We start from the raw sequence: 25,827 nt of genomic DNA on the forward strand, positions 1-25,827 counted from the left end.
CCCTTGACCGGAATTGAACCCAGGACCCTTTGGTCTGCACGCCAACACTCTATCCACTAAGCCAAACCGGCTAGGGCAATCCCTGGTGCTTTGAAAAACACCTAGCTCATAGTTGACACTCAATAGACATTTACATGATGAATGAGTGAATGAGTTGGTAAGGCCTTGGACTCTGGGGCTTGGGTTCAAATCTCTGCTCAGCCTCTGACCAGCTCTGTGGCCACACAAACAAATCATCAAGCTCTCAGTTCCTCAGTTCCTTTGTTTGTTAAAAGGAGAATAAGAAAAGCGTCGACCTTGCTGAGTTGTCCAGGCAAATAAAGGAGTCTGTTTTGGTAAGGGGCTGAGAACAGAGTCTGGCACATGGTTCATTCCACATAAGCATTTGCTAAATAAATTTAAATTTTTAAAAAGAGCGAGAGTCTATAAAGTACAGGAAAGCTATTTCTGCTAATCACTTGACAGCTGCTCCCTCCCTCTCCCTCCTTCCTTCCTGCTCTTCCTCATGCAAATTCAAATGAAGCTGGAAGCAATAACCCAAACCTTTCACGGAAAATGTGGAAAAATACCCAAATTCTACCCAATACACCACCTTCCTCTCGTGCTACAGGCTGGATTCGGGGCACTGACCACTCTGTGGCCACCTCGACAGCCTTCCTTGTCCACCTGCCAGCTTTCCCAGCAAGCCTGGGAGGCCCCAGGACAGAGAGGTATCAATCCTTTGGTGCCCCCAACTCTTCTTTTTTAATTGAGATGTGATTCTCATACCATAAAATGCACCCTTTTAAAGCGCACAATACAGTGGGGTTTTAAAATTTTTTTTCTTTATTGATTAAGGTATTACATATGAGTCCTTATCGTCCCATTGTACAGTAAGTTTTAGTACATTCACAAAGTTATGCAGCAATCACTACTATCTAATTCCAGAACATTTTATCACCCTCAAAAGAAACTCCACACCCATGGGCAGTCACTCCCCAACCTCCTCACCCCAACCCTCAGCAACCACTAATCTACTTTCTATCTCTGTAGATTTACTTTCTCTAGACATTTCATATAATTGGAATCATACAACATGCGGTCTTCCGTGGCAGGCTGCTTTCACTGAGCTTCTGTTTTTGAGGTTCATCCGTGCTGTAGCAGGTTTGAGTGCTTCATTCTTTTTCATGGCTGAGTAATCTGCCATTGTCTGGATCCCCAGCTTTGGTCAAGTTGCTTAATCAGGGCTTGGTGAATGAGCCATCAGACACCCACCCGGTGGCAGCAGTGTCATCCCAGCTGATGAAGGGAAGTAGGCCTTCATTATTCTGGAAGCCTTCTGCAATCACTGCCATATGCGTCTATACCAGCGGTTCTCAACCTGTGGGTCGCGACCCCTTTGGCGGTCGAACGACCCTTTCACAGTGGTTGCCTAAGACCATCCTGCATATCAGATATTTACATTACGGTTCATAACAGTAGCAACATTACAGCTATGAAGTAGCAACGAAAATAATTTGATGGTTGGGTCACAACATGAGGAACTGTATTGAAAGGGCCAGAAGGTTGAGAACCACCGGTCTATATAAACAGCTATACCCAGATGGCCATGTAGCTGAAAAACCTGCTGCTGTCCTGGTCAAAGCCAGCTCAGGAGACAGAAAAGACCCAGACAGAGGGTCACAAGGACCCTGTAGCCAGGGCATCCAGACACGGTGAGGGGGAACGTCTGGGGCGTGGTGGAGCGGCCGAGACAAAGCACAGGGCTCAGACGCCACCTCTGACACTTGCCAGCTGGGTGGCCTCAACTTAACCCCTCTGAGACTCAGATTCCTCAGAAAAAGGGTATTGAGGATGATGACACTTCATAAGGGTTGCTCTAAAGATGAAAGGGAGATAATCTGTGTAAGGCGTTTGGTACAGAGTAGATATTTTAGGGCTATCAATCAACTGAGACTTAAGTAGGTATTTGTACACCCATGTGCACAGCAGCATTATCCACAATAGCCAAAAAGTAGAAACAAACCAAATGTCCATTGATGGATGAATGGATAAACAAAAGGTGGCCTATCCATACAGTGGAATATTACGCAGCCATCAAAAGAAATGTAGTTCTGTTCCATGCTGCAACATGGATGAACCTCAAACATGATGCTAAGTGAAAGAGCCCAGACACAAAAGGACAAATATTGTATAACTAGAGGCCCGGTGCACAAAATTTGTGCACTAGGGAAGGGTATCCCTTAGCCTTGCCTGCACCCTCTCACAATCCAGGACATCCCTCTCGCAATCCGGGACCACTGGCTCCTAACTGCTCACCTTGCCTGCCTGCCTGACCACCCCTAACCACTCTGCCTGCCTGCCTCATTGACCCTAACCACTCGCCTGCCTGCCTGATCACCCCTAACTGCTCACCTACCTACCTGATCTCCCCTAACTGCCTCTGCTTCGGCCCCTGCCGCTGCAGCTTCATCCTGAAGGACATCTGGAATGACGTCCAGAAGGTTGTTCGGCTATCCGGTCTAATTAGCATATTATGCTTTTATTATTATAGATTCCACTTTTATAAGGTACCTGAAGTAGTCAGGTTTACAGAGACAGAGAGCAGAATGGTGGTTACCAGGGGTTAGGGGGGAGGAACAGGGAAGTTAGTGGTTAATGGGTACCGAATTTCATTATGGGAAGATGAAAAATTTGTGGAGATGGATAGTGGTGATGGTCGCACAACATTGTGAATGTATTTAATGCCACTGAACTTTAAAATGGTCAAAATAGGAAAATGTTGGTTTATGTATATTTTGCCATAATTTTTTCAAAAAAATAGTAAACCATCTCCTAGGTGGTTTACAGCCCTACTAGAAGCATTGCTCATGAAGTGGGTTAGGATATCATGCCTGTGTTTATTTGTTTATAGTCAACACCTCTGTCTCTATGTCTGTTTTCTACACCACCAGATTCCCCAGTGCTTCCTACAACCTGGGGCACTGGGGACACCCAGCCAATATTTGTGGATGGAAGGAAGGAAGGAAGGAAGGAAGGAAGGAAGGAAGAGAGAGAGAGAGAGAGAGAGAGAGAGAGAGAGAGAGAGAGAAAGAAAGAAAGAAAGAAAGAAAGAAAGAAAGAAAGAAAGAAAGAAAGAAAGAAAGAAAGAAAGGGGGAAGGGGCAGGTGCTGGGTGGTGGTGGTGGCGGGGCAGGAAGCTGGAATGCTCGTCACATGTATACCTAGAAGAGCAGATGGAGCAGAACAGGTCCCACATGTCAGCAGGCATGGGCTTCTGTCTAACCCGCTGGTGCACTGCAGCCCAGAGGTAACCAGTGCCTTGTGTTCACTGTGCACCGTGGAGAGCGAAGTTCCGGAAGGTGTTTCATGCACAGGTGCTTAATGGCTGATAGCTCCCCTCTGGTCACGATAGCAGTGCATCTGCAGCAATTGGCCAGTGAGTTTTCCTGAACAAGGTGCAGATGAACAGTTTTGCCTGTTTTTCGCAGGTTCCTGGTCCCAGGGCTGCAGCCTGGGGCACAGTTAGCACCGCCTAGTAATTATTCGTTTCTGCTTCTGTTCACTCCTCCCTTTGCCTGGCTGGGACCGTGCCTCCTCATGAGGTCATGCCATCAGAATGCCTGGCCTCTAGGCACTGGGGGGTGTACACAGCCTGGCTGCCCAGCCCAGCAACTCACACTATCCCGCTGTGGCTCTCACCCAGGGTGGGGGGCGGGGCAGGGGAGCCCTCCTCCTCTGAACACTCTCCCTGCCCACAGACTTCCAAGATCAGCTGGTACCCCGAAGGTTCCTGGAGCGGGGAGGCAGCAGCAAGGCAAGCCCGGGGAGTCTTGACATTTAGCTGTATGGCAGGATCATAATGGGAGGGAAACGCTATTTTATAACTTTCCAAGTGTCTCCGGAATGCACCCGACCTCCACCCACACTCTGGGATAGAAACCCCCACTGATCCACTTTTTGGCAGCCAGGGGATCCTCCTAAGCCCCAAATCTGATCATGTCACTCCCCCGCTTCAAACCTTCCAAACTCCCAAAGTCCTTGGAGAGATCAAATGACCCACCAGTCACTTTCTGACTCTCACTGGGGCCCAACCTCACCACATCCATTTCCTCAGAGACAAGGTCTGTCCCTGTGTGTCTCCTCCCCTCAGCTAGGCTCTGCCTGGCTGCCTTCAAGACCCTCGGCTGGCGACTAGTTCTTCCCCCATTACAAAGCATCCTTCATGCCGCTTGCCTGGCCTCTCTCTCTCTCTCTCTCTCTCTCACACACACACACACACACACACACACACACACACCACAGTGCCAGCTCTATGTGGACAAAAAGGATCATGTCAAGAAAACCAGGTCAAGACAGAACTGGAAGACACATGGTCTCCGCCTTCCTGAAGCTTACTTTAATGAAAGAGACCCATTTAAACGAGTAAACAAGCAAATTCCATATAAAATGAACAGAATACTGATGCATTCAAAAAAGTACTAGGAATCAAGTCTTTCATAGCCCCTGCACCTAGCCCAGTGCTTGGCACACAGTGGAAACTCAGTGTTTGTGGGAGGCACAGAGACATGCGTGCATGAACTAATGCATGTGTAAACTAACGAAGGAGGACCTAGTTTATTCATTTCAGGGCCCCCTGAAATCAGAAGACCACCTTTCTGGGCTGTGGATCACCTCTGTTCTCCCAGCCCAAATCAGAGCGCTCCAGAGCCCTGTAAGCAATCCAGGGTGGAAAATATTGCTTCTCTTAATCTGTTAGCAACGGATCAGATGACAGGCCCCGGGGAACTAATTTAAACTCATTTAAATAAGTCCCCTGCTGCTTTATTAAAACTACACCCATAACAACAATTTCAACTGTGCCTGCCCTTGGCCTGGACTGCAAGGATTTACCTTCAGAGGCTGCACCTTAGTAATAACCCATTTGCTAAATTACGCACTGCTCATCAATACAAAAAGCCAGGTCTTTAAATATTTTAACACTTCATTGCTGACGGCAGCCCTCACCTCCCAACCCTTCCCCCACATGGAGAGCGTATTGCTTAGGAAATTCTACTCCGAGCCATCGTCCTTCTTTAGGTTTGCAGAATCTGAGATGACTTGACACCATAGGGGTTTTGAGTCCCACAGGGACCGCGGGGCAGGAAAAAAAGGGCGGCCAGGTCATTCCTGATGCCGCAGAGGTCGCTGTGCACAGATGTCCTCTGAACATCAAGCCAGAATCCAGCATGTCTGGCTGTGAGCTCAGGCTATGGGGTCAGATTCCCTAATCAGTGGTTCTCAGCCTTCCTGATGCCGCGACCCTTTAATACAGTTCTTCATGTTGTGGTGACCCCCAACCATAAAATTATTTTCGTTGCTACTTCATAACTGTAATGTTGCTATTGTTATGAATCGCAATGTAAATATCTGATATGCAGGATGTATTTAGGCGACCCCTGTGAAAGGGTCGTTCGACCCCCAAAGGGGTCGCGACCCACAGGCTGAGAACCGCTGCCCTAAGTTCAAATCTCTGCCATTTACCGATGATGCCATTTACTAAGCGTTATGGGCTGAATTGTGCCCGCCCCCCCCAATAAAAAGAAGTCCCCCCAAGTTCCTCAGAATGTGACCTTATTTGGAAATAGAGTCTTTAACAGAGGTAATTGAGTTAAAATGAGGTCATTCCTTATAGATCCAATATGACTTACAAAAGGGGAAATTTGGACACAGAGGTGCACACAACCACAGGGAATACGCCACGTGAAGATGGGAGTTATGCTGCCACGGCCAAGAAACTACCAGAAGCTAGGAGAGAAGCCTTCCTGGCACCTTCAGAGAGAGCATGGCCCTGCTGGCACCTCGAGCTTAGACTTCTGGCCTCTAGGACTATGAGACACTAACTTCCTGTTGTTCTGCGCTATCCAGTTATAGCACTTTGCTACCCAGCTCTAGCAAAGGACACTGACTAAGGGACAGGCTCCTTAACCTCCCTAAGCCTCGGCCTCCTCTTCTGCTGCTGCCTCAGCTGCTTAAAGGGCTGGGGGCACAGAGGGCCCAGTAAACGCTCTCAGGCTATGTAGGCATCAGCTGCCCCCCAGAGGCCAGGGTCTACGGGGAGGGGGGGTAGCTGTACTCCTCTTTGCAGGGTCCTGATGGGGTGCAGGCATTCTGGACACAGTCTTGATGGTAACTGCTCCCTCACAGAGGTGATCCAGAGAGTAAGAGAGAGAAACGTCGATGTGATATCGAAACTTCAGATCCTCAGCTTTGAGAAATGGCAGAGCTCATGGTTGGGAATATAAATTTGTCTGGTCACTCGGATGTGGTAAAAACAGTTGAGTTCATCCAAAACTTTCCTGGCATCTGGCCCAAACTGAGGACAAGTGTTTAAATCCCCTCATGTTTCCTTTGTGGCTTTGGGTAATTCATTCATCCCTTCTGTGCCTCACTTTCCTCATCTGTAGCATAGGCTACCCACCAAACCTATCTGATGGGGTGGTTATGAGAAGTACATGAATTAATATTTGAAGGGGCTCAGAACAGTTCCTGGGACCTAAGAAGCACTGTGTATGGGTCTGTTAAAAAATTTAAAATTGAATCTTCCCAAACCCACCAAATCACCACCACCATTCACACCAGGTATTTCTTTGGGAGAAATATGTTCACACAAAAACTTGTACATAAATGTTCATAGCAATGTTATTCATAGTAGCCCCAAATTGGAAACAATCTAAAGTCCATCAACTGATAGCCCTGACTGGTTTGGCTCAGCGGATGCAGTGTTGGCCTGCGGACTGAAGGGTCCCAGGTTCAATTCCAGTCAAGGGCATATACCTTGGTTGTGGGCACATGCCCAGTAGGGAGTGTGCAGGAGGCAGCTGAATCGATGTTTCTAACTCTCTCTCCCTCTCCCTTCCTCTCTGCAAAAAATCAATAAAATATATTTTTTTGAAAATAAAGTCCATCAACTGATGAATGGATAAACAAATGTATCCGTCCATACAATGGAATATTATTCAGCCATAAAAAGGAATAAAGTTCTCAATCACACTGCAATGCGGATGAACCTTGAAAATAGTGTGCCAGTCACAAAAGACCACATATTTTATGATTCCATTTATATGAAATGTCCAAAAAGGCAAATTTATAGAGACAGAAAGTGGATTAGTGGTTATCTAGGGCTGGGCAGAATGGGGGAGATTATGGGATGATGACTAAAGAGTACAGGTTTCTGCCCAACTGGTGTGGCTCAGTGGACTGAGCATTGTCCCATGCACCAAAGGTCACCAGTTCAATTCCCAGTCAGGACACTAGTCCCAGTTGCAGGCTTAATCCCCAGTGGGGGGCATGCAAGAGGCAGCCAATCTCTCTTCGATGTTTCTATCTCTCTCTCTCCCTTCCTTCCTCTAAAATAAATGAAAACATTTTTTTAAAAAGAGTACAGGGGTGTTTTTTGGGGAGGGAGGGATGATGAAAATGTTCTAAAATTGACAGTGGTGCCCTAGCCGATTTGGCTCAGTGGATAGAGCATCAACCTGAGGACTGAAGGTTCCCGGGTTCAATTTCAGTCAAGGACACATGCCTGGGTTGCAGGCTTGATCACCAATAGGGGGTGTGAAGGAGGCAGCCAATCAATGATTCTCTCTCATCATTGATGTTTCCATCTCTCTCTCCCTGTCCCTTCCTCTTTGAAATCAATAAAAATATGTTTAAAAAAAGAATTGACAGTGGTGATGGTTGTACAACTCTATGAATACTAAAAACCACTAACTTTAAATGGGTGAATGGTACAATATGTGAGTTATAGCTTAATAAAGCTGTTGAAACAATAAATAATAATAATAAATCTGCCCTGCCAGTGTGGCTCCGTGTTTGAGCGTCAACCTATGAACCAGGAGGTCACAGTTTGATTCCTGGTCAGGGCACGTGCGTGGGTTGCAGGCTCAATCCCCAGGGGGAGAGGGTATGCTGGAGGCAGCTAATCAACGATTCTCATATTGCTGTTTCTCTCTCTCTCCCCCTCTCTCTTCCTCTCTGAAATGAATAAAAATATATTTTTAAAAAGTAATAAATCTAAATAATATTTCATAAGCATTAACAATGTACTAGGCCCTGTCCAGGCACCCACATTTCTTTATCTTTTTTTAAAACTGATTTTAGAGAGAAAGAGGAAGGGAGAGTAAGAGAGAGAAACATTGATGTGATATCGAAACATCGATTGGCTACCTCCTACAGGCCCCCTACTGGGGATCGAATGTGCCCCAACCTTTTGGTGCATGGGATGATGCTCAACCAACTGAGCCAGAGCCCACATTTCTTCATTGAATCGTCACTTCAACTCTCTGAAGAGCTAGGCCTTTAGTATCTCTATTTTCCAGGTGAGAAACTGGAGCGAGGACCCAACTGGCAGAGAGACATTTGGGTAGAGAGCCCAGAAATCCAAATCCATCCATGACAGGCTGTAGGCTGACCAGAGTGGCCTTCAGGGCTTAAGTGACCACTATCCACAGTCCAAGACAAGGCCTTTGTGTTCTATGCACAGGGATCTCCACAAAGACCCACAGGCACACACTTCCTGGTACCCACATTCAAAGGGAGCAAGGACCCTCTCCAACCTTGGACCAGGCAGCTGCCTCCATTGCCTTCATTACTTCCCTCTGCTTACCAATATAACCCACGCTCATTGTTTTTTTGCTGTTGTTGTTTTGTTTTTCAATATATTTTTATTGATTTCAGAGAGGATGAGAGAGATAGAAACATCACTGGTGAGAGAGAATCATTGATTGGCTGCCTCCCCCACACCCCACACTGGGGATCGAGCCGTGCCCGCAACCCGGGCTCATGCCCTTCTCCAGAATTGAACCCAGGACCCTTTAGTCTGCAGGCTGACGCTCTATCTGCTGAGCCAAACTGGCCAGGGCCAAGCTCATTGTTTTGAACCAAACAATACAGAGGGCTATCAAGAAAGAAGAAAGGAAAGAAGAAGAAGGAAGAAGAAGAAGAAGAAGAAGAAGAAGAAGAAGAAGAAGAAGAAGAAGAAAAAGAGGAGGAGGAGGAGGAGGAGGAAGGAGGAGGAGGAGGAGGGAGGAGGAGGAGGAGGAAGGAGGAGGAGGAGGAGGAAGGAGGAGGAGGAGGAGGAGGAGGAGGAGAAGGAGAAGGAGAAGGAGAAGAAAGCAAAATTCCCCCTGGAATCCCACCCATCAGAAACAGAATTGAGTTAAATTTTTGAAATCAAAGAAAAAAATATTTTTTAAAAAATTAAATTTTAATCTAGGTCTTGACAGGTTGCTTCAGTGCTATTTTTTAAATCCTCACCTAAGACATGCTACTTTATTTTAGAGAGATGGGAAAGGAAAGAGAAAGAGAGAGAGAGAGAGAGAGAGAGAGAGAGAGAGAGAGAAACATCAATCAGTTGCCTTCCCCAACCAGGGACCAAACCCTCAACCTGGGTCGCTCCAACCCACTGAGCCACACCGGCCAGGGCTGCCTCAATGCTATTTTGTAACCAGTTCCACGGGCCCAATTTTAGTTTTTTTTGTGTCATCACTTGGAGACTTTGGAAGAAGTGAAGGGAGGCTTTGATTCTCGAGTCAGTTTTGTTAAACAGAGAAACCCAAAGGCCAGTTGGTCTGGTCACTCGGATGTGGTAAAAACAGCTGAGTTCATCCAAAACTTCCCTGGCATCTGACCCGAACTGAGGGCAAGTGTTTAGCTGAGAAACAAAGGCGGACATTAAGTGCAGAAAACGCCTTTTGTGCCCACACAGCGGACAAGTTATGTTGAGTTATGCAGCTATTTTGGGGACAATGATGTTTTGTAAACAGTCGGCAAAGTGGCTTTGTCAGGGATGTTACAGAGGTTTGGAGTCTTTTCACTGACAAAGACTATATGGAAGGTAAGGTGATGTGGCATTAGAAAAATATGTGTAACTTAAATTAGAGCAAATATAGATAACAAATATCTGAAAACCTTTGTTTCCTACTGCGCCCACAAGCGTCTATACATCAACACCTAGAGACTGTTGGACGCTAGGGAGTTAAGTAAAACCTGTCTTCACTTATGGACCACAAAGCCTGCAAAATAGGCTTAACGAAGTCCAGAAAAGGTGACATGGGTACATTACTTGTCTTGTTAATACGGTCTTAAGTGCTACAGACATGTTTTGTTTTAAAATGCCGTGATTGTAAATATTTTTGAGACTCCTAAACATGCTAAGTTAAATTTACAATTACTAAGCCCATGCAATAAAAAATTATTCGTTTCCCATGCTATTGTTATTTGTCTCTGCTCTATGGCAGAGGACCACGGGCCCCTGCATGGTCCCAGAAGGGTGGGGACAGTGTCTCTTTTCTATTGAGTAAATGAATGAATGAACAAATGAGTCCTAGAGTCTTAGAATATGTGAGCTGCCAGGCGCCTCAGAGGACAATTGTTTTTATTTAGCCGTCATTTATTGTCTGCTTAGTATGGGCCAGGCCCTGCACTGGGTCGGACACACACATTAATCATCTTTAATCCTCATGACAGTCTTATGAGGTGCATATAACCATCCCCCTTTCACAAATGAAGAAACCAAGGCTCAGAGAAATGCGGTGACTTCCTGAAGACACAGCCAGAGCACTGCGGAGCTGCGATAGGGACCAAATCTCTCCATCACCCGCTGGTGTCCCACCCCTCTTACAAATGAAGAAAAGTCACACAGCCATGGGCAACAAAAATAACTCTAACAAAAACAATAATAGCATTTGATCTGTGCCAGATCCTGCATGAAAAGCTTTACATATATTGACTCATTTGCTCCCCAGCAGGATGCCCAGATTTGGAAACTATGTAATTTTCATTTTAGTGATGGGGAGTGGAGGCTCAGAGAGGCTAAGGAACTTGCCCAAGGTCACCAGCTAGTCAGTAGGCCCCCTGCTTCTTTCCTGACGTGGAACTATCTACACGTAACAGCACAACATGTATGGAAGTTTTTTTTATCCTTTATGCGACTATAAATACATCTGTAGCTAGGATCATAGACTAAGATCAGGCAGGACACATACAGAGGGTGTGTGAATGGAAGGAGGACCCTGGGGAGTGTTGTGGTTAAAATTATGGCTCTGGAGTCCTCCCTGCTCTACCTCTTCCTAGCCACAGAACTTGGGGCCGTCCTGTCACATGTCCAAGCTTCCGTTTAGTGGAGATAAAATGAGAATAATGTGAGCTATTGGGAATTAAATGTATGTTTTTACACATATTCTTTTTTAATGTTTTTTATTAATTTTTAGAGAGAGAGGAAGGGAGAGAGAGAGTGAGAAATATAAATGACAGAGAGTACCATCTATTGGCTACCTCCTACACCAGCGGTTCTCAACCTGTGGGTCGCGACCCTTTGGGGGTCGAATGACCCTTTCACAGGGGTTGCCTAAGACCAGTGGAAAACACATATATAATTACATATTGTTTTTGTGATTAATCACTATGCTTTAATTATGTTCAATTTGTAACAATGAAAACACATCCTGCATATCAGATATTTACATTACGATTCATAACAGTAGCAAAATTACAGTTATGAAGTAGCAACGAAAATAATTTTATGGTTGGAGGTCACCACAACATGAGGAACTGTATTAAAGAGTCACGGCATTAGGAAGGTTGAGAACCACTGTCCTACACACTCCCTACTGGGGATAGAGTCTGCAACCAGGGCAGGTGCCCTGACTGGGAATCAAACTGGCAACCTACTGGTAACTGGGTTGACACTCAACCACTAAGCCACACCAGCTGATCTTTACATATATTCTTTGTACTTATTGTACATACTGTACACCCTCAGTGAATGGCCGCCACCATCATCATCCTCATTAGTGCACTTATTATTACCATTATTATCATTACACAAAATGACAGCAGTGACTTAGCTGATTTCCTTGTTTTATGTCAGAGAATCTTGAGACAAGAGGGCATGTAAGCTTCAACAAGGAAAAGAAAGAAAGACCTTGTGTTTTGTCAGTGGGCAAGGATTCCAGAAGTTGTAAGAAAGGCGGGATGGCCAGGCTGAAGGGTCACTGGTTAGAAACTGGACCCACCAGGTTAATCAATAATTCCCTCTGATCCAGGGACTGAGGGGTTTTCTTTCCTTCCCATCATAGCTGACCTCCTGCACCCTCCAACCACCACACAGGACCCAGAGAATCAGGGGTCACTCACCGCCATGACCAGCTCGAATGGGTACTTGTAGATGCGGACAGGAGACTGGTACTTCTGCACCATGTTCACACGGAAGCACCAACAGAAGCCACTCAGGTAGAAGTGAGCACAGAGCCTGGGAGACAGGTGACTGCTGAGGCGGCAGCTCCCTCCACGTGAAGCAAGAACCGCTGCTCCACCATGTAAGGAGTAGGGCCACCCCCTCTAGCCCCACCCCCAAATCTCCCAGCCCTCAAAGCAAAGGACGCAATGTAATCCCCAAGGTATCCTCAGCCAGGCCCCAGCACTCACCCTCCAAGAGTAATCAGTAACCCAAAACTTTCTTTGGTCTCTACCCCTTCGCGTGGAGGCCCCCAGAAGCACCCTCACTGGCACTCACATGGAAACACACACTTTCGCCATTCTTACACTCCCACAATTCACCGCACGTACCCCGTAGCTCGCCACAGACATCCTCCAAGAATCACTGTATCTTCCCTTCCATTTCCTCCAAGATACCTCGACACACGCAATCTTTACCAAATTTCGCGCACACACTGTCTCTGTCTCACACACATACACACACGTGCAGGACTCTCCTCCCAAGTGGGACCACCCTTGCACATGCACGTAACTTTCACACGCACTCAGTTCCCTGGAGCATGCACCTACCCAACTCTACCCACACACACAATTCCTCTTGTGCACACAGACGTCCACACACACATACACACTGGTGCGCACATGCAGGAGACAAACACAAGCATGCACACTCGCATGCACGCAAGGGCCGGCTCACCCTCGCTGTCAGAGTCTGTGTGGACACAGCCCGGGTCAGCAAGAAACTCAGCCCGCCAGGGACCCCGTAGCCGCCTGGCTCCGAGCGCAGTGCCTGGGGAGAGGCCGGACCACAGTCGCCGAGCCTGGAGAGTCCAGCCCTACGCACCCTGGGGCCGAGATGGCCCGAGAAGGGCCTGCGGGTCGGGAGCGAGACCTGCCGGGCGGGAGCGCTCCAGGACCCGGGACAGCAGAGATCCTGGCCCGGCCCCGCCTCTGGACTGGCCCCGCCCATTGGTGGCCCTGCCCACGTCCCCTCCCAGATTCACCCGGATCCCTGATTGGTCCATCCGCTTCCTGGCCCCGCCTCCGTCTTAGCCCCACCTTTCATTTATTTCTCTTGTTTGACCACGCCCCCAATCCGGCTCTTCCTCCAGATTGGCCATACCTCGCTTGGGCCCCGCCCCCATACCGGTTTCTCCCTTAAAGCTCGCAACCTCGGGAATGGCCCAACCCCAGGAAGAGCGCCCCAAGGCTCCACCTCCAGCCTAGCTTTGCCTCGAGGGACCCTTGCCCCGCCCAATGCCTCCCCTCCTAGTACAGTTTACACTTGGCCTCTTCTGTAACTCGATCAACCTGCTGCTTGGACTCTGAGCCCCACTCCTCCCACTGGTCTCCCCTCGGTGCCCTCATAGTCCTGCTCCCAAGTCCCACCCATGCATCATTCATTCACTCCGCAAACATTTACAGAGCACCTACTAAGTGTCAGGCACTTCTAGGCACTGGAGAGTCATCAGTGAACAAAATAGACAAAATCCTTGCCATCGGAGAGTTTACATTCCGGGATTGGGGTGCGGTGGGAGACAAATGTTAAATAAATAAGGCAAATACATAGTATGTGAGTTGGTGAAAAATGCCAAAATTAAAAATATAAGCAAGGGAAGGGTTCAAGAAACAAGTGGAATGAGGGTACAATTTAAAACAGGGTGGACTGGGATCTCCGTGGGAGGGTGACAGTTGCCCATCATCCTCACCCAAACCCTTACAGACATCCCAGGACCCCCAGGGACCCAGCTTCTCTTCCATAAGCTCCTCTTTCCTCTCCCCATCTGTTTGGTCTGAAGGAGCCAAGAAGCTGGCTGAGCACAGTGTTGCCATCGTGTATTTATTAGACATTTACTGAGCACCTACTATGTGCCAACACTGGGTGACTTTACTCATTTACAAGGGGGAGTCCAACAGATGCACACAGCTTGTGTGGCCCACAGCTCTGGGCAGGGAGTGGGTATGTAGGCAGACAGACACTCGGTTTTTTGTTTTTGTTTTTTTAATATATTTTATTGATTTTCTACAGAGAGGAAGGGAGAGAGAGAGTTAGAAACATCGATGAGAGAGAAACATCGATCAGCCGCCTCCTGCACATCTCCCACTGGGGATGTGCCCGCAACCCAGGCACATGCCCCTGACCGGAATCGAACCTGGGACCTTTCAGTCCCCAGGCCGACGCTCCATCCACCGAGCCAAACCGGTTTCGGCCAGACACTCGGTTTATAAACATATCTTTTCACCCTGTGATACTCAGTCCCTGCTTTGTTCCTAGGTTGTATCACATTCTATAATCATTTTTTTTATTCATTCATTTTATTTACTTGTGGATTATTGATTGTCTCTTCTAGGAGACTGTGAGCTTCGCAAGGTTGGGACCATGTCTGTCTTGTTATCTGCCCCCAGGTACATAGGATCTTTTTTTAATTACTGTTGACATTCAATATTACTTTATATTAGTTTTGGGTGTGCAGCATAGTGGTTAGACAATTATATAATTTAAGAAGTGATTCCCCCGATAATTCTAGTACCCACCTGACAATGCATAGTTATTACAATATTATTGACTATGTTCCCTAAGCTGTACTTTACATCCCATGACTATTTTGTAACTACTAATTTGTACTTCTTATTCCTTTCACCTTTTTCACCAAACCCCTCAGTCCCTCTCCCATCTCGCAACCCTCAGTTTGTTCTCTGTATCTATGAGTCTTGTCTGTTTTGTTCATTTATTTTTTCCTTTATATTCCATACATGAGTGAAATCATATGGTATTTATCTTTCTCTGTCTGACTCGGGCACTCAGGATCTTACTGGTGACCTGTGGCCAGTATGTTTTCTTGATTAGGGCTATAAAGGGTTGAAATGGAGCGCCAAGTTCCCATGCCGGCCACAAGATGGCAGCAAACGACAGTTCATGGCTCCTGGGTGAATTGGGGGAGCCGGGTCCTGGGATGTTTTGCTGTACCTGGACTCATCAAGGAAACTCGCCTGCTTTTCCTGCGTGTCCGTGCGTGTACGTAGTGAGCATTATCACAAAGCTGTAATGATGGCACAAAAGGCGTTAAATTGCACAAAGTAACCACCGAACGGATGTTTGCACCTGGAAGGATGGGGCGGCAGTACTCTGTCCCAAACTTTCCAGCTCCCTTCAGCAGGGTGCATGTTAATATAGATACCCGGGGATCTGCTGGATGCCGGGGATCCCAGGATGCTCGGAGTAAAAGCCGACCCTGGGGAGGAAGGTGGTGCGCTCCTAAGTGAGGGCGGTCTGCTCATAAGAGCTCCTCCCAGATGTGGGCGTGTTTCCATGCCCATTCATTCTCTTTTCGCCCTGGCTGAATCTTCCCCGACGCCCCAGCCCACACGTGTCTCCTTTGCCACAGAAGGTGACAGCTTGGGGGAGCAGCAGCGGAGTGGGCCAAGCAGAGCCAAAAGGCGCCGAGGAGAGGCCCTGAGACTGCGGAAGAGGGGCTAGGCTTCCTGGCTCCATCAGCCCAACCGGTGAGGGCATGACCCTGGGTGGGGAGAGGGGTGCAACAGTGGGTGGGTAGAGCTAAGGTGGAAAATGGGGCCCAGAGGCGAGTGAGAACCCAACTTCTTCCTGCAGCCCAAGGGAAGTAACTTAATCCCACCACCCACCTCTGGTTACCTGTTATGACCACTGTTCTACTAATTATCCTACCATTTATGGAGCACTCATTGGCACTTGCTGTACCAGGCATTATTCTAAGGCTGTCATGATGGGATTCTAAGGCTGTCATGATGAAAATGTTTTGGGACTCCATAGAGGTGCTGGTTGCACAGCATTGTGAATGCACTAAATGCCACCAAATTGTACACATCGAAATGGTTAATTTTACGTTATATGACTATCACCTAATTAAAAAAAAAAAACTTTTTCAGGTCACATCTATTTTAATCTTCATTGTAAAGACAAGGAAATTAAGCACAGAGAGGTTGAGTAACTTCCTCAAAGTCACACAGCTAGTAAGAAACCCAAACCCAGGACTCTGGTTCTCCAAAGCCTTCTTCCCTCAGGGCTGGAGCTGAAGTACCTAAGATGTGCTTTCCCAGCCTGAGCTGAAAAGATAGCGGCATCCTGGGCCCTGGACTGAGGAGGTGCCAGAAGGATGAGGTGATTTGAAGTCAGTCCCAGGGACAGGCCTTCCAAGCTCTTTCTACTTGCTGTTTACTACTTATCCTGTGGGAATGACCAAGCCAAAGCTGCCTCGTAGTGAGTTATGTTTTGAAAACTCCAGAAACACCCCATGTCTTTGAATACCTCCCCTGCAGGAAATTTAACCATTGGTGATCCATTTATTTGACTAAAACACTGGGCCCAATCCTAACACAGAGGCTCCTGGAAGGTGTCCTGAAGGGAAATGTTCTCAGTTGATATCAAGAGCAGGTGGCATGGAGAGGGGGGTGGGGTGAGAGGGTCCAGAGTCCAGACCAGTGATGGCAAACCTATGACATGCATGTCAGAGGTGACACGCGAACTCATTTTTTTGGTTGATTTTTTCTCTGTTAAATGGCATTTAAATATATAAAATAAATATAAAAAATATGTCTCCTTTTTTACTATGGTTGCAAATATCAAAAAATTTCTATATGTGACACGGCACCAGAGTTAAGTTAGGGTTTTTCAAAATGCTGACACGCCTAGCTCAAAAGGTTCACCATCACTGGTCCAGACCCTTGTGGGACACAATTGGTCCTAGATCTGGTTCCTATAATACGGAAGGGCCCTGGGATAGTGCTGAAGCTAAAGAAAGTTGGGTATTTTTTATTGTGTTAAAATACACATAACATAAAATTTACCATTTTTTAAGTATACAATTAGTGGCTTTTAATACATTCACAAGGTTGTGCAACCAGCACCACTATCTACTTCCAGAACATTTTCCTCATCCCAAAAGGAAACTCGGTCCCTTTATGCAGTCACATCTTCCTTCCACCAGCCCCTGGGACACCCCTCCCCCTGCCTTGCCCCCCAATCTGCTTTCTGCACCAATCTCATTTGTCCCAGGCTGCCTCTGCGTTCCTTCGCAAGAACCCCCCCCCCCAACACACCCACACCCCCTTCCCTACCTCAGAGCAGAGCTCAGAGGTCTCTTGGATTTGGGAACCTGGAGGGTCTTAAGAGTCAATGGCAGGGCAGGCAGCTGTGTACAGGTGCGCAGGCTGTAGCTTGTACAACTCAATGCAGAGGTCCTGGTCATTAGGTGGCTTAGCTTGAGCAAGAGGCAGAGTCTGGGGGAGCCTGACCAAGGGGGCTGCACAGCCAGGCCCCACCCACTTTGACCCCCAACCCACCTCCAAGTCAAGTCACTTCCACAAATGCTGCTTGGCTGCTCTGGACTCCACCTGGAGCTGCATGTGCGGTCAGGGTCCAAAGGTGAGCAAAAGTCTCTCTAAGCCCTAGGACAGTGGTTCTCAACCTTTTGGCCCTTTAAATACAGTTCCTCATGTTGTGACCCAACCATAAAATTATTTTCGTTGTTTCTTCATCTCTGTAATGTTGCTACTGTTATGAATCGTAATGTAAATACCTGATATGCAGGATGGTCTTAGGCGACCCCTGTGAAAGGGTCGTTCGACCACCAAAGGGGTCTCGACCCACAGGTTGAGAACCGCTGCCCTAAGATCTCCCAATGAGGAGGGAGGGGGGCAGGAAGAAGAGTAAGGTGGTGCGGGGGAGTCCTGTGTGCTTGGGAAGGGGCTGGGTTACAGAGTGGTGAGTGGTGGGTGCTGGAGTCAGGTGACCTGGCTGTGCATTCTGGCTCTGCCACTGTCCAGTGTCTCTGCAGTGAAGGTGGCCATAGTGGCTTCTTTTTTAAAATTCGGGGAACATGGACATTGTTCAGCCTTTAAAAGGAAGGACATCTGACAGATGCTACAACACAGATGAAATGTGAAGACATGCTACGTGCAAGAAGCCAGGCACAAAAGGGCAATTATCATATGGCAATTTTGTCATTTACATGAGGTCCCTAGAGCTGTTGAATTCATAGAGACAGAGAGTAGAATGGTGGTTGCCAGGAGCAGGAAGAAGGGGGAATGGGGAGTTAATATTTAACGGGTGTGGAGTTTCAGTTTTGCAAGATAAGAAAGTTGTGGAGATGGATGATGGTGATGGTTGCACAACAATGAGAAACACTAAATGCACTGAACTGTGCACTTGAAATGGTAAGTTTTATGTTATGTATATTTTTCCACGATAATATAAAAAAAAAATAGGGGTAAATAGTGCCAGCTTGGAAGGGGGGACCATCTCCCATGGGACTTTGTTGAGGGGCTGGCATTTGAGATGGTGCAGTGTAGGAAAGTGATAACTCTGCTTTATTGAAACATAATTCTCACACCGTACAGTCCATTCATTTATGGGCTACAAGTCCATGGTTTCGATGTAATCACAGGATGCTGCAATCGTTCCCTGGCAATGGCCTCCTGCATCCTGAATTCGCATCACTCCGGTCTCTGCCTCAGTCAGTGCTCAGTGATTGCACAGCCTTGTTCTCTTCTCCATGTGTCTGTGTGTCTCAGATCTCTCTCTCTCTCTCTCTCTCTCTCTCTCTCTCTCGTCATGCCAACAGCTGGTTTTTATTTTTAAGAAAATGTTATTAATTTAAAAAGAGTTCTAAGAAATTCAAGAAGATTCCCAGCAGTGATTATTCCTGAGAACTATGAGATTTGAAACATAATTATAAAAACCAAAAGGATTCATTTCTACTTTTTCCTTTAAAAAAAAAAAAAATCCAGATGATCTGTCACATCGAGAAAGCTCAGCACGTTACCTGGGCACCGCCTCAGTCAGCCTCGGAATCGCCGCCCCTGCTCACGGCACGGAGCTGTGCCCCGAGGGCAGTCAGGCGTCTTCAATTGGCTTCTTAGGGTTTTCCTCCAGGACTGTCTTGATTGGTCCAGACTCAAACAATTTCCACTCCAATTCATCTATTGTCAGGTTCATGTCACCAAACACTAGAGGTCCCATAAACTGAGCCTTGATAGCGCCTTCAACGTGAACAAATACCGTGGGCAGATACCTGTCAGGATAATCGGGTGAGCAGGTTGTTGAAATGGCCTTGATAAACTTGACATCAGGGAACTTCCTGGCAAGTCCACTGAAGAGCCGTGTCTCAGGGGAGTCCCTTGTTTGTAGAGGTGCAGGATCACCCATAAGCCCTCTCCAGCTTTGGTAACTTCCTGAACATAATCCTTTCCTGGGATCTCCAAACCTTCTCCACATTTATTCCTCAGTTGGGTGGCTCTCCCCTCAGCCAGTCTCTGCTGCCTATACATGTCAATAGCTTGTCCATCTTCCTCATTCAGTTCGTCTTCATTATCCTCCAATTCTTCCGGAGTCATATCTTCATATGTTTTCACAACTGACGGCTGAAGGACTCGCTGCTCCTCCTCTTCTGCCTCCTTTTCCAGTTCGTTCAAACCCTCCTTCGAGGGTAAGATGCCCTTTTCTCATGAGATGTCATTCCTCTCGGTGTCTGCGTTGGGGTCCCGCATCTTGTCTCAGATATCTCAAGCCAGGCCGGGTCCCTCCGTTCTCTTCCGCTCTGTCTTTCTCTTATAAGGACACCTATCATTAGATGCAGGGCCCACCCTAGATCCAGGACGATCTCATCTTGAGATCCTAAAGATCCTTTTTCCAAATAAGGGCACATTCCCAGCTTGCAGGGGCTTAGGACTTGCACTTACCTTTTGGGGGCCACCATCAGCCCACTGCAGGGCCCAGCTTGCCACTGCACCCTGGGTTGATTAGCCTCCTAATCTCTCACCGCCCCCCTATTTACGCACACACACACACACACACACACCCCCCCCCCCCCCCCCCCCCCCGCCAGCTCTTCCTCATGCCCTGATCCTGTGCCCTGGGGTTACTTCAAAAGCAAAGTCTTTGTACCCAAGCTCATTAGGGGGAACTGGGCCAGGGCAGCTACAGACTCTGAGTCCCCTGGTGGAAGGGGAATGTGTCACTGTTGCCTTTTAGCAGATTAGATGTGACAACAACCCGCCATCCTAGGTCAAGTCCTTTGGAAGCTGCTTGGAGTGGGGAACAGAGATGGGAACCAGCAGAGGAGGGGCAGGGCTGTGGTGTAATAGTCAGAGGTCTGGGAGAGTGAAGGAGGTTGGACACGGTGCTGGAGCTGGGCTCTGACAGTAAGAGGTCAGCTCACATCACGACGCTGCCCATCCAGCTGGAGTCAGACCAAGGGCTAGGCAGGTGGAGGGGTGGCCACAGGCACCCAAAGCTATGGTCAGCCCCATCAATAGAGCAGACCCCAAGGGACACCCCCAGTCACCCCCTGAGGCCCTAGCTGTCCAACCAGCCCCCCCAGACTGACTCTACCTGGGGCAGAGGCCAGGGTCCCAGGATGTCCACTTCTTCATGCCTGGACCCAGGCTGTCTCTCTGGATCCTCCCAGTGAAATAGCAACTGGTCACATGTGGCCATTTAAATTAATTAAATGAATATGAATGCATCATATATTTATATAAATAATAGCACATACAACATAAACAGTAACATTAAAAATTTAGTTGCACCAGCCACACTTCAAGTGCTCAGTAAGCCACAGGCAGCTAATGCCTCCCAGGTATGTGTGGAATATTCCGGTCACGGCAGGAAGTCCCAGGGGACAGGGCTGCTCAGGAGTCGCCCAGACCAGCAGAGGATGGGTGCTTCCTGGGGAACAGGATGGACTGGGCCGGGCGGGGGTGGAAGAGGGACCCCGGGCCAGGAAGAGGGGGTGTTTGTTCAGAGCTGGCTTGTGTTGACTCATCAGTCCTGGAGGTCTGGGCCCGGGCGAGGGATTAAGCCTGAGCCGGTGACCGGCGAGTGGCCTGGGAAGGCAGCGCATGGAGGCTTGGCTCCCTGGGTCCCGGGCAGGAATGTTTCATCTCAGTAGATAGAGTGGACAAAGGGCCAGGCAGACCCAGACCGAGGCAGGCAGACGGGAGGGCAAAGTCATCGAGATATGGAGGCAGCTCTATTTTAATCACAGTTGGCAACAATACAACATCCAGTGGTGGCCACTTCCTTTTTTCACTTATATACCCAGGCTTCCTTCCTTGAGACGCCTATACACCCGTCACATTCCTGACCCCTGTCTACCCTTCCAGACTATGACAGGTTCATTGTGTATCAGCCACTCCCCCATTGATGGACACATAGGTTATTTCATTTCTGAAAAATGTGGTTGTCTGGTTGCATTTTTCTCCCTTTCCCTTCCCAGACTGGGCTGTATCTTGTTAGCTGCTGTATCCCCAGGGCTAGGCATACAGTAGGTGCTTCATAAATGGATAAGTACATGTATAGAAGGCACTGTGAGGACAAGAGGTGGAGATCCTGCCCTAATTCCCATGGAAATGTCAGTGATGTGCAGGAGGGAGGATGGTGAGGGAGCTGGGGGTCCCTCCTTCCTAACCAGGGCTCCAACCGCCCTCAGCCTGTAGTCGGGGGCTTTCCTCACAGGGTCCCGGGGACCCTGCTCCATGACTTTGTCTGCCTGGGGTGCTCTGTAATTGGGCACCTGGCGACAGGTGTCATCTTCCACCCACAAGTGGCCTCAAACTTATACTGTCCCCCCATCCCTCCCCCAGCCCTGGTCCTCTGCAGCCAGCTCTCCGAGGGCAGGAACCTGTGTCTGCTGTGCTGGACCTGTATCCTGAGTGCCTAGCACAGGACTTGTCACATAGCAGGTGCTCAATAAATTTTTAATGAATGAACCCTTTCTCTTCTACCTTAGTTCTGACTCAGGATCTACTAACCCTTGGCTTGTTCTCCTCTGGGGACCTTCCCTGTAATCACCCCTGTACACCGACCCTCTCGTTCATTTATTTAGCAATGACATTGAGTACCTACTCTGTGCCAAGCACCCTGCCGAATGGCAGTGAAGGTGGGGACAGGGTGCTGGCTCAGACTGTAGGGTTTAAATTCCGAGTCTGCTCGTGGCCACCTTGGGCAGTCAGGGAATGTCTTGGAGCGTCAGTTTCCATGTCTGAAAAATGGGAGAGGAAGAGGGCAGTTCATCATCTCCGTGGTGGTGATGGCTTCACTGTTGGGTGTTTACGTCAAAACTCATCAGTCGGCACACTTTAAATACTGCACTTTGTTGTATGTCCTTCATACCTCAATACAGCTGGAAAACAGTACCAACGCCCCAAGACAAGCACTTAGCACAGGGCCTGGCACATAGTAAATGTTCAACAAAAGTGGTTGAAGTCATGATTGCGTGTCTGACTTCACTGAGTCCTTTTAAGACCCCATGGAGCAGGCTCCAGTGCCCCCATTTTACAGATGGAGAAACCGAGGTTCAGAGAGGTAAAGACATTTCCCCAGGGTGACACAGCTAGGAAATAGAGGAGCTGGGGCTTGACCTCTAAGCTCCTTGGTTCTTCTTCATGTGACAGAAGGAGAAACTGAGTTTTAGAGCGGTTAAGCCACCTGCCTAAGGTCACACGGTTGGATGCATGGCAGAGCCAGGATTCAAACCCAGGTTGGCTTAAAGTTAAAACCCGATTTTATTCTGTTTTGCCGCTTGGGACCTGGTCTGTCCATCACGCAGGCCCCCAGCCTCACAGAGGAATGGAATCCTAACCTCCTGACCTGGGATCCCCAGGGGCTGTCACGTCCAGGACACTGGCCCCAGAAATGCAGCCCTACCGGTCTGGCAGACGTGAGCCCTGGCAGGGCCCAGTGAGGCAAGCGGGTGGGAGGAAGTAGGCTTGGGAGGAAGTAGGCTTAGGCGTTGAGGGGAGGACGGGAGTTTTGGGGTTGGGCAGCCTGTCCTGCGGGGATCCCAGGCCTGGCAGAGCCAGTCTGGCCCCACCCAGCTCCATCCACTCTCTGCCCTGACTGCGTGACCTCTTTGCTGGGCGGCACTCCCAGCCTGGTCTGAGAGGCCCAGGGACGGGCTGGAAGCGAGGTGTCCGGAGATGTGGGACAGATTGTGCTGGAAAGCGGCCCAGGGTGCACACTGAGGCCTAGACCTGCGAGATGGCCGGGTGGGGTAGTATGGCTGGGTCTGAGTGGGTGCTGCCCTGTGGGTGAGGCCGGGCTGGAGAGGCCCCCTGCTGAGATGAGAGCTAATCAGGGGCTGGGTCCTGCGGGAAGGGCCAGGGTGGCCCGGAGCATCCGAGGCTCAAAGCAGTTGCTATTTAACCACCGGTGGGGAGCTGTTTCAATATTCTGATAACAGACGCAGCTGACAGGTGCACGTCTGCACCCAGGGAGGGCTGGCAGGGGGTCATTGAGCAGCGGCTCCCTGTGGGGGCAGCAGGGTGTGGCTGCCTGGCACGGGCCCCCGCCGAGGGGGGGCCATTCTTGGGGAATGACTCAGGGGCAGGCAGAAGGTGACTCATCGTGGACCCTCTCCTGCCCCGGTTGCCAGGGCCCAGCCTCCCTCTGGCCCAGCCTGGGCTGTGGGGAGCTCAATAGGCCCTCAGGACCGAGTGTGACTCAGCCCATCTTGCTGAAGGGCCAGCATGATTTTCCATCCCTTGCATTGTTCTGCTGGAAAAGTAAATATGTGTTACAAAACACGAGAGAAGCTAGGCCAGCCCCCTTCTGTCCCTTTGGTAGGTGAGGGAAGCGAGAGGAAGAGAGGGGCCTCAGTGCCAGGCGCACTGGCTCTTCCCCATTTTAGAGATAGGGACACCACGGCTCAGAGAGGTTAAGCCACCTACCCGAGGCCACACAGTTTGATGAGTGGGAGCCAGGATTCAAACCCAGGTTGGCTTCAAGCTGTAGCCTGTGAGGTCTTCTCAGGGGATGTGGACCAGGCCTGAGCTTGTGCTGCCTCTCTTCCTGTTCACAGCTGTGCCTTTCAGGGCGGCACAGAAACGGCCTGCGTTAGCGTGGGGGTGGGCGTAGGTGCTTGTTAATATGCAGATCCCTGGGACCTACCTAAACTCACCATAATCTCAGAGGGGGCCCTAGAATCTGCATCTGTCAATGCTCCTCAGTGTGTGTGTGTGTTGGGGGGGGCGGGGGGCGGCCTGAACAGTTGGAGATGGGAGAAGGACTATCTGCTGGAGGCTGGGCGGGCCTCGCCCTGGGAGGAGAAGGCTCACAGGGTAAGGAACAGGCTGCTGGGTCCTACACACTCCCCTCTCTCTGGGGCTGGGGGAATGCTGCCCTTCTTGTTTCAAACTGGTTCATAGAAACACCCCAAGCCAGCGAGTGAACAAGCAGCTCTCCAGCTGCTGGGGAAACAGCAACAGCAAACAATGAGAGTGTTTCCTGACCTTTCAGGAAAGTGCTGGCCTCCTGGGAGCCACAGCCTGGCCCAGCTACAGAGAGGAGACGGGGTTAAGGGGCCGAGGGTGGCCTGGTTACCAGGGAACCCAGTGGCCCTGCAGGTGCCACCTCTGTGGGGTTAACCATCAAGCAAATGCCAGGAAAGCAAACACCCTCCCTGAACCCCCATCCCACATGGCAGAGGGATGAGTCACTTGGCATAAGAGGAGAACCAAACAAATCCCATCTGCCCAGAGGAGGATGCACAGGGCCAGAACGCAGCTCCCACCCCATCCTCCTGCCCGAGACCAGTGGTGTGCACACGTGTATACACATGTGCATGCACACGCAGCCACACCAGCTCTCGGAGCCCAGCTTGTAGAGGATGAGGGAGGAGGGACCGTGAGGCACAACACAAATTCCTCCCTAAACCTGCTAACTCTCCTGAAGCTCCTGGGTGGGGACCCAGCTGAGTCAGCAGGGGCCTGGGAGGGTAGAGGGGGTGGGGGTCCAGGACTCCAGCAGGCTGACCTGGGAACCAGCCCATCGGGCACAGACCTCCCAGGACCTCAGTGCCTTTCCCTGGAACATAAGAGCTTCCTCCCAGCTGGCTGGTTTGCTTCACCACAGGGTATGGGGGTGGTCCTTGGGGACAATCACTCAGCTGAGGCATGTCAGGCACACACCCTGTTGCTTGGCACAGAATCACCCTCAATCAATGAGAAGTGGCATTAACATCGTCAAGGTCATGGCTGTTACTCAGCAGCTGAGCTGCAAGCCTGCTCACCTGGAGGCTCGTAGCCTGGTTCCCTCCCCTAAGTGGACCTAGGAGGTGTGGGAAAGGAGATTTGGAAGTTGGGAGAAGTCCAGGGTTTGGAGACAGTTTAGAGTTCTTGCTTATACCCCTTAGTCCCATTAGCATTGAGCCTCCAGCTACAGATGTGCACACACACCCCCTCCATTTGTTGAGGCCTCACTAACTCCTAGGGGGCAAGCGCTTAATACACAGGAGCTCACCCTCTGAGGGGGATGCTACAGTTGCACCCATTTCCCAGATGAGGGAAACAGAGGCTCGGATAGGCAAAAGGATTTTCCCACGTTCACACAGCTGAAAGGGACTGAGCGAGGACTCCCACCCAGGTCTCCCCAGGCTGCTCCCCTCCTCCCCATCTCTGGACCCTGACGCAGCTCTTCTTTCTAGACTCATCACAGTGGGCTTTGTACTTGTTTGTATCTTTTTTTTTTTTTAATATATTTTATTGATTTTTTACAGAGAGGAAGGGAGAGGGATAGAGAGTTAGAAACATCGATGAGAGAGAAACATCGATCAGC

The 25,827-nt window shown here is 49.3% G+C and overlaps 1 protein-coding gene and 1 pseudogene across 1 annotated transcript in view; both read right to left on the reverse strand.

Moving 5' to 3' along the window:
- The window catches only part of SEC14L5 (SEC14 like lipid binding 5), a 44,856-nt gene extending 31,848 nt beyond the window's left edge, over positions 1-13,008 (reverse strand). The window contains exons 1-2 of the mRNA XM_070411570.1: positions 12,934-13,008; positions 12,156-12,270 (exon numbers count right to left, since the gene is read on the reverse strand). Of these exons, the coding sequence (XP_070267671.1) occupies positions 12,156-12,218 (63 nt within the window). The 5' untranslated portion in view covers positions 12,219-12,270; positions 12,934-13,008. The remainder of the gene's footprint in view (positions 1-12,155; positions 12,271-12,933) is intronic.
- A 6,040-nt stretch (positions 13,009-19,048) lies between these two features.
- On the reverse strand, positions 19,049-19,760 carry LOC139008251 (phosducin-like protein 3 pseudogene; annotated as a pseudogene).
- Positions 19,761-25,827: the final 6,067 nt, after the last annotated feature.

This window comes from Myotis yumanensis, unplaced genomic scaffold, assembly GCF_028538775.1.
Source record: "Myotis yumanensis isolate MYYU_CA2020_CCGP unplaced genomic scaffold, mMyoYum1.0.hap1 SCAF_4, whole genome shotgun sequence".
Classification (NCBI taxonomy): domain Eukaryota; kingdom Metazoa; phylum Chordata; class Mammalia; order Chiroptera; family Vespertilionidae; genus Myotis; species Myotis yumanensis.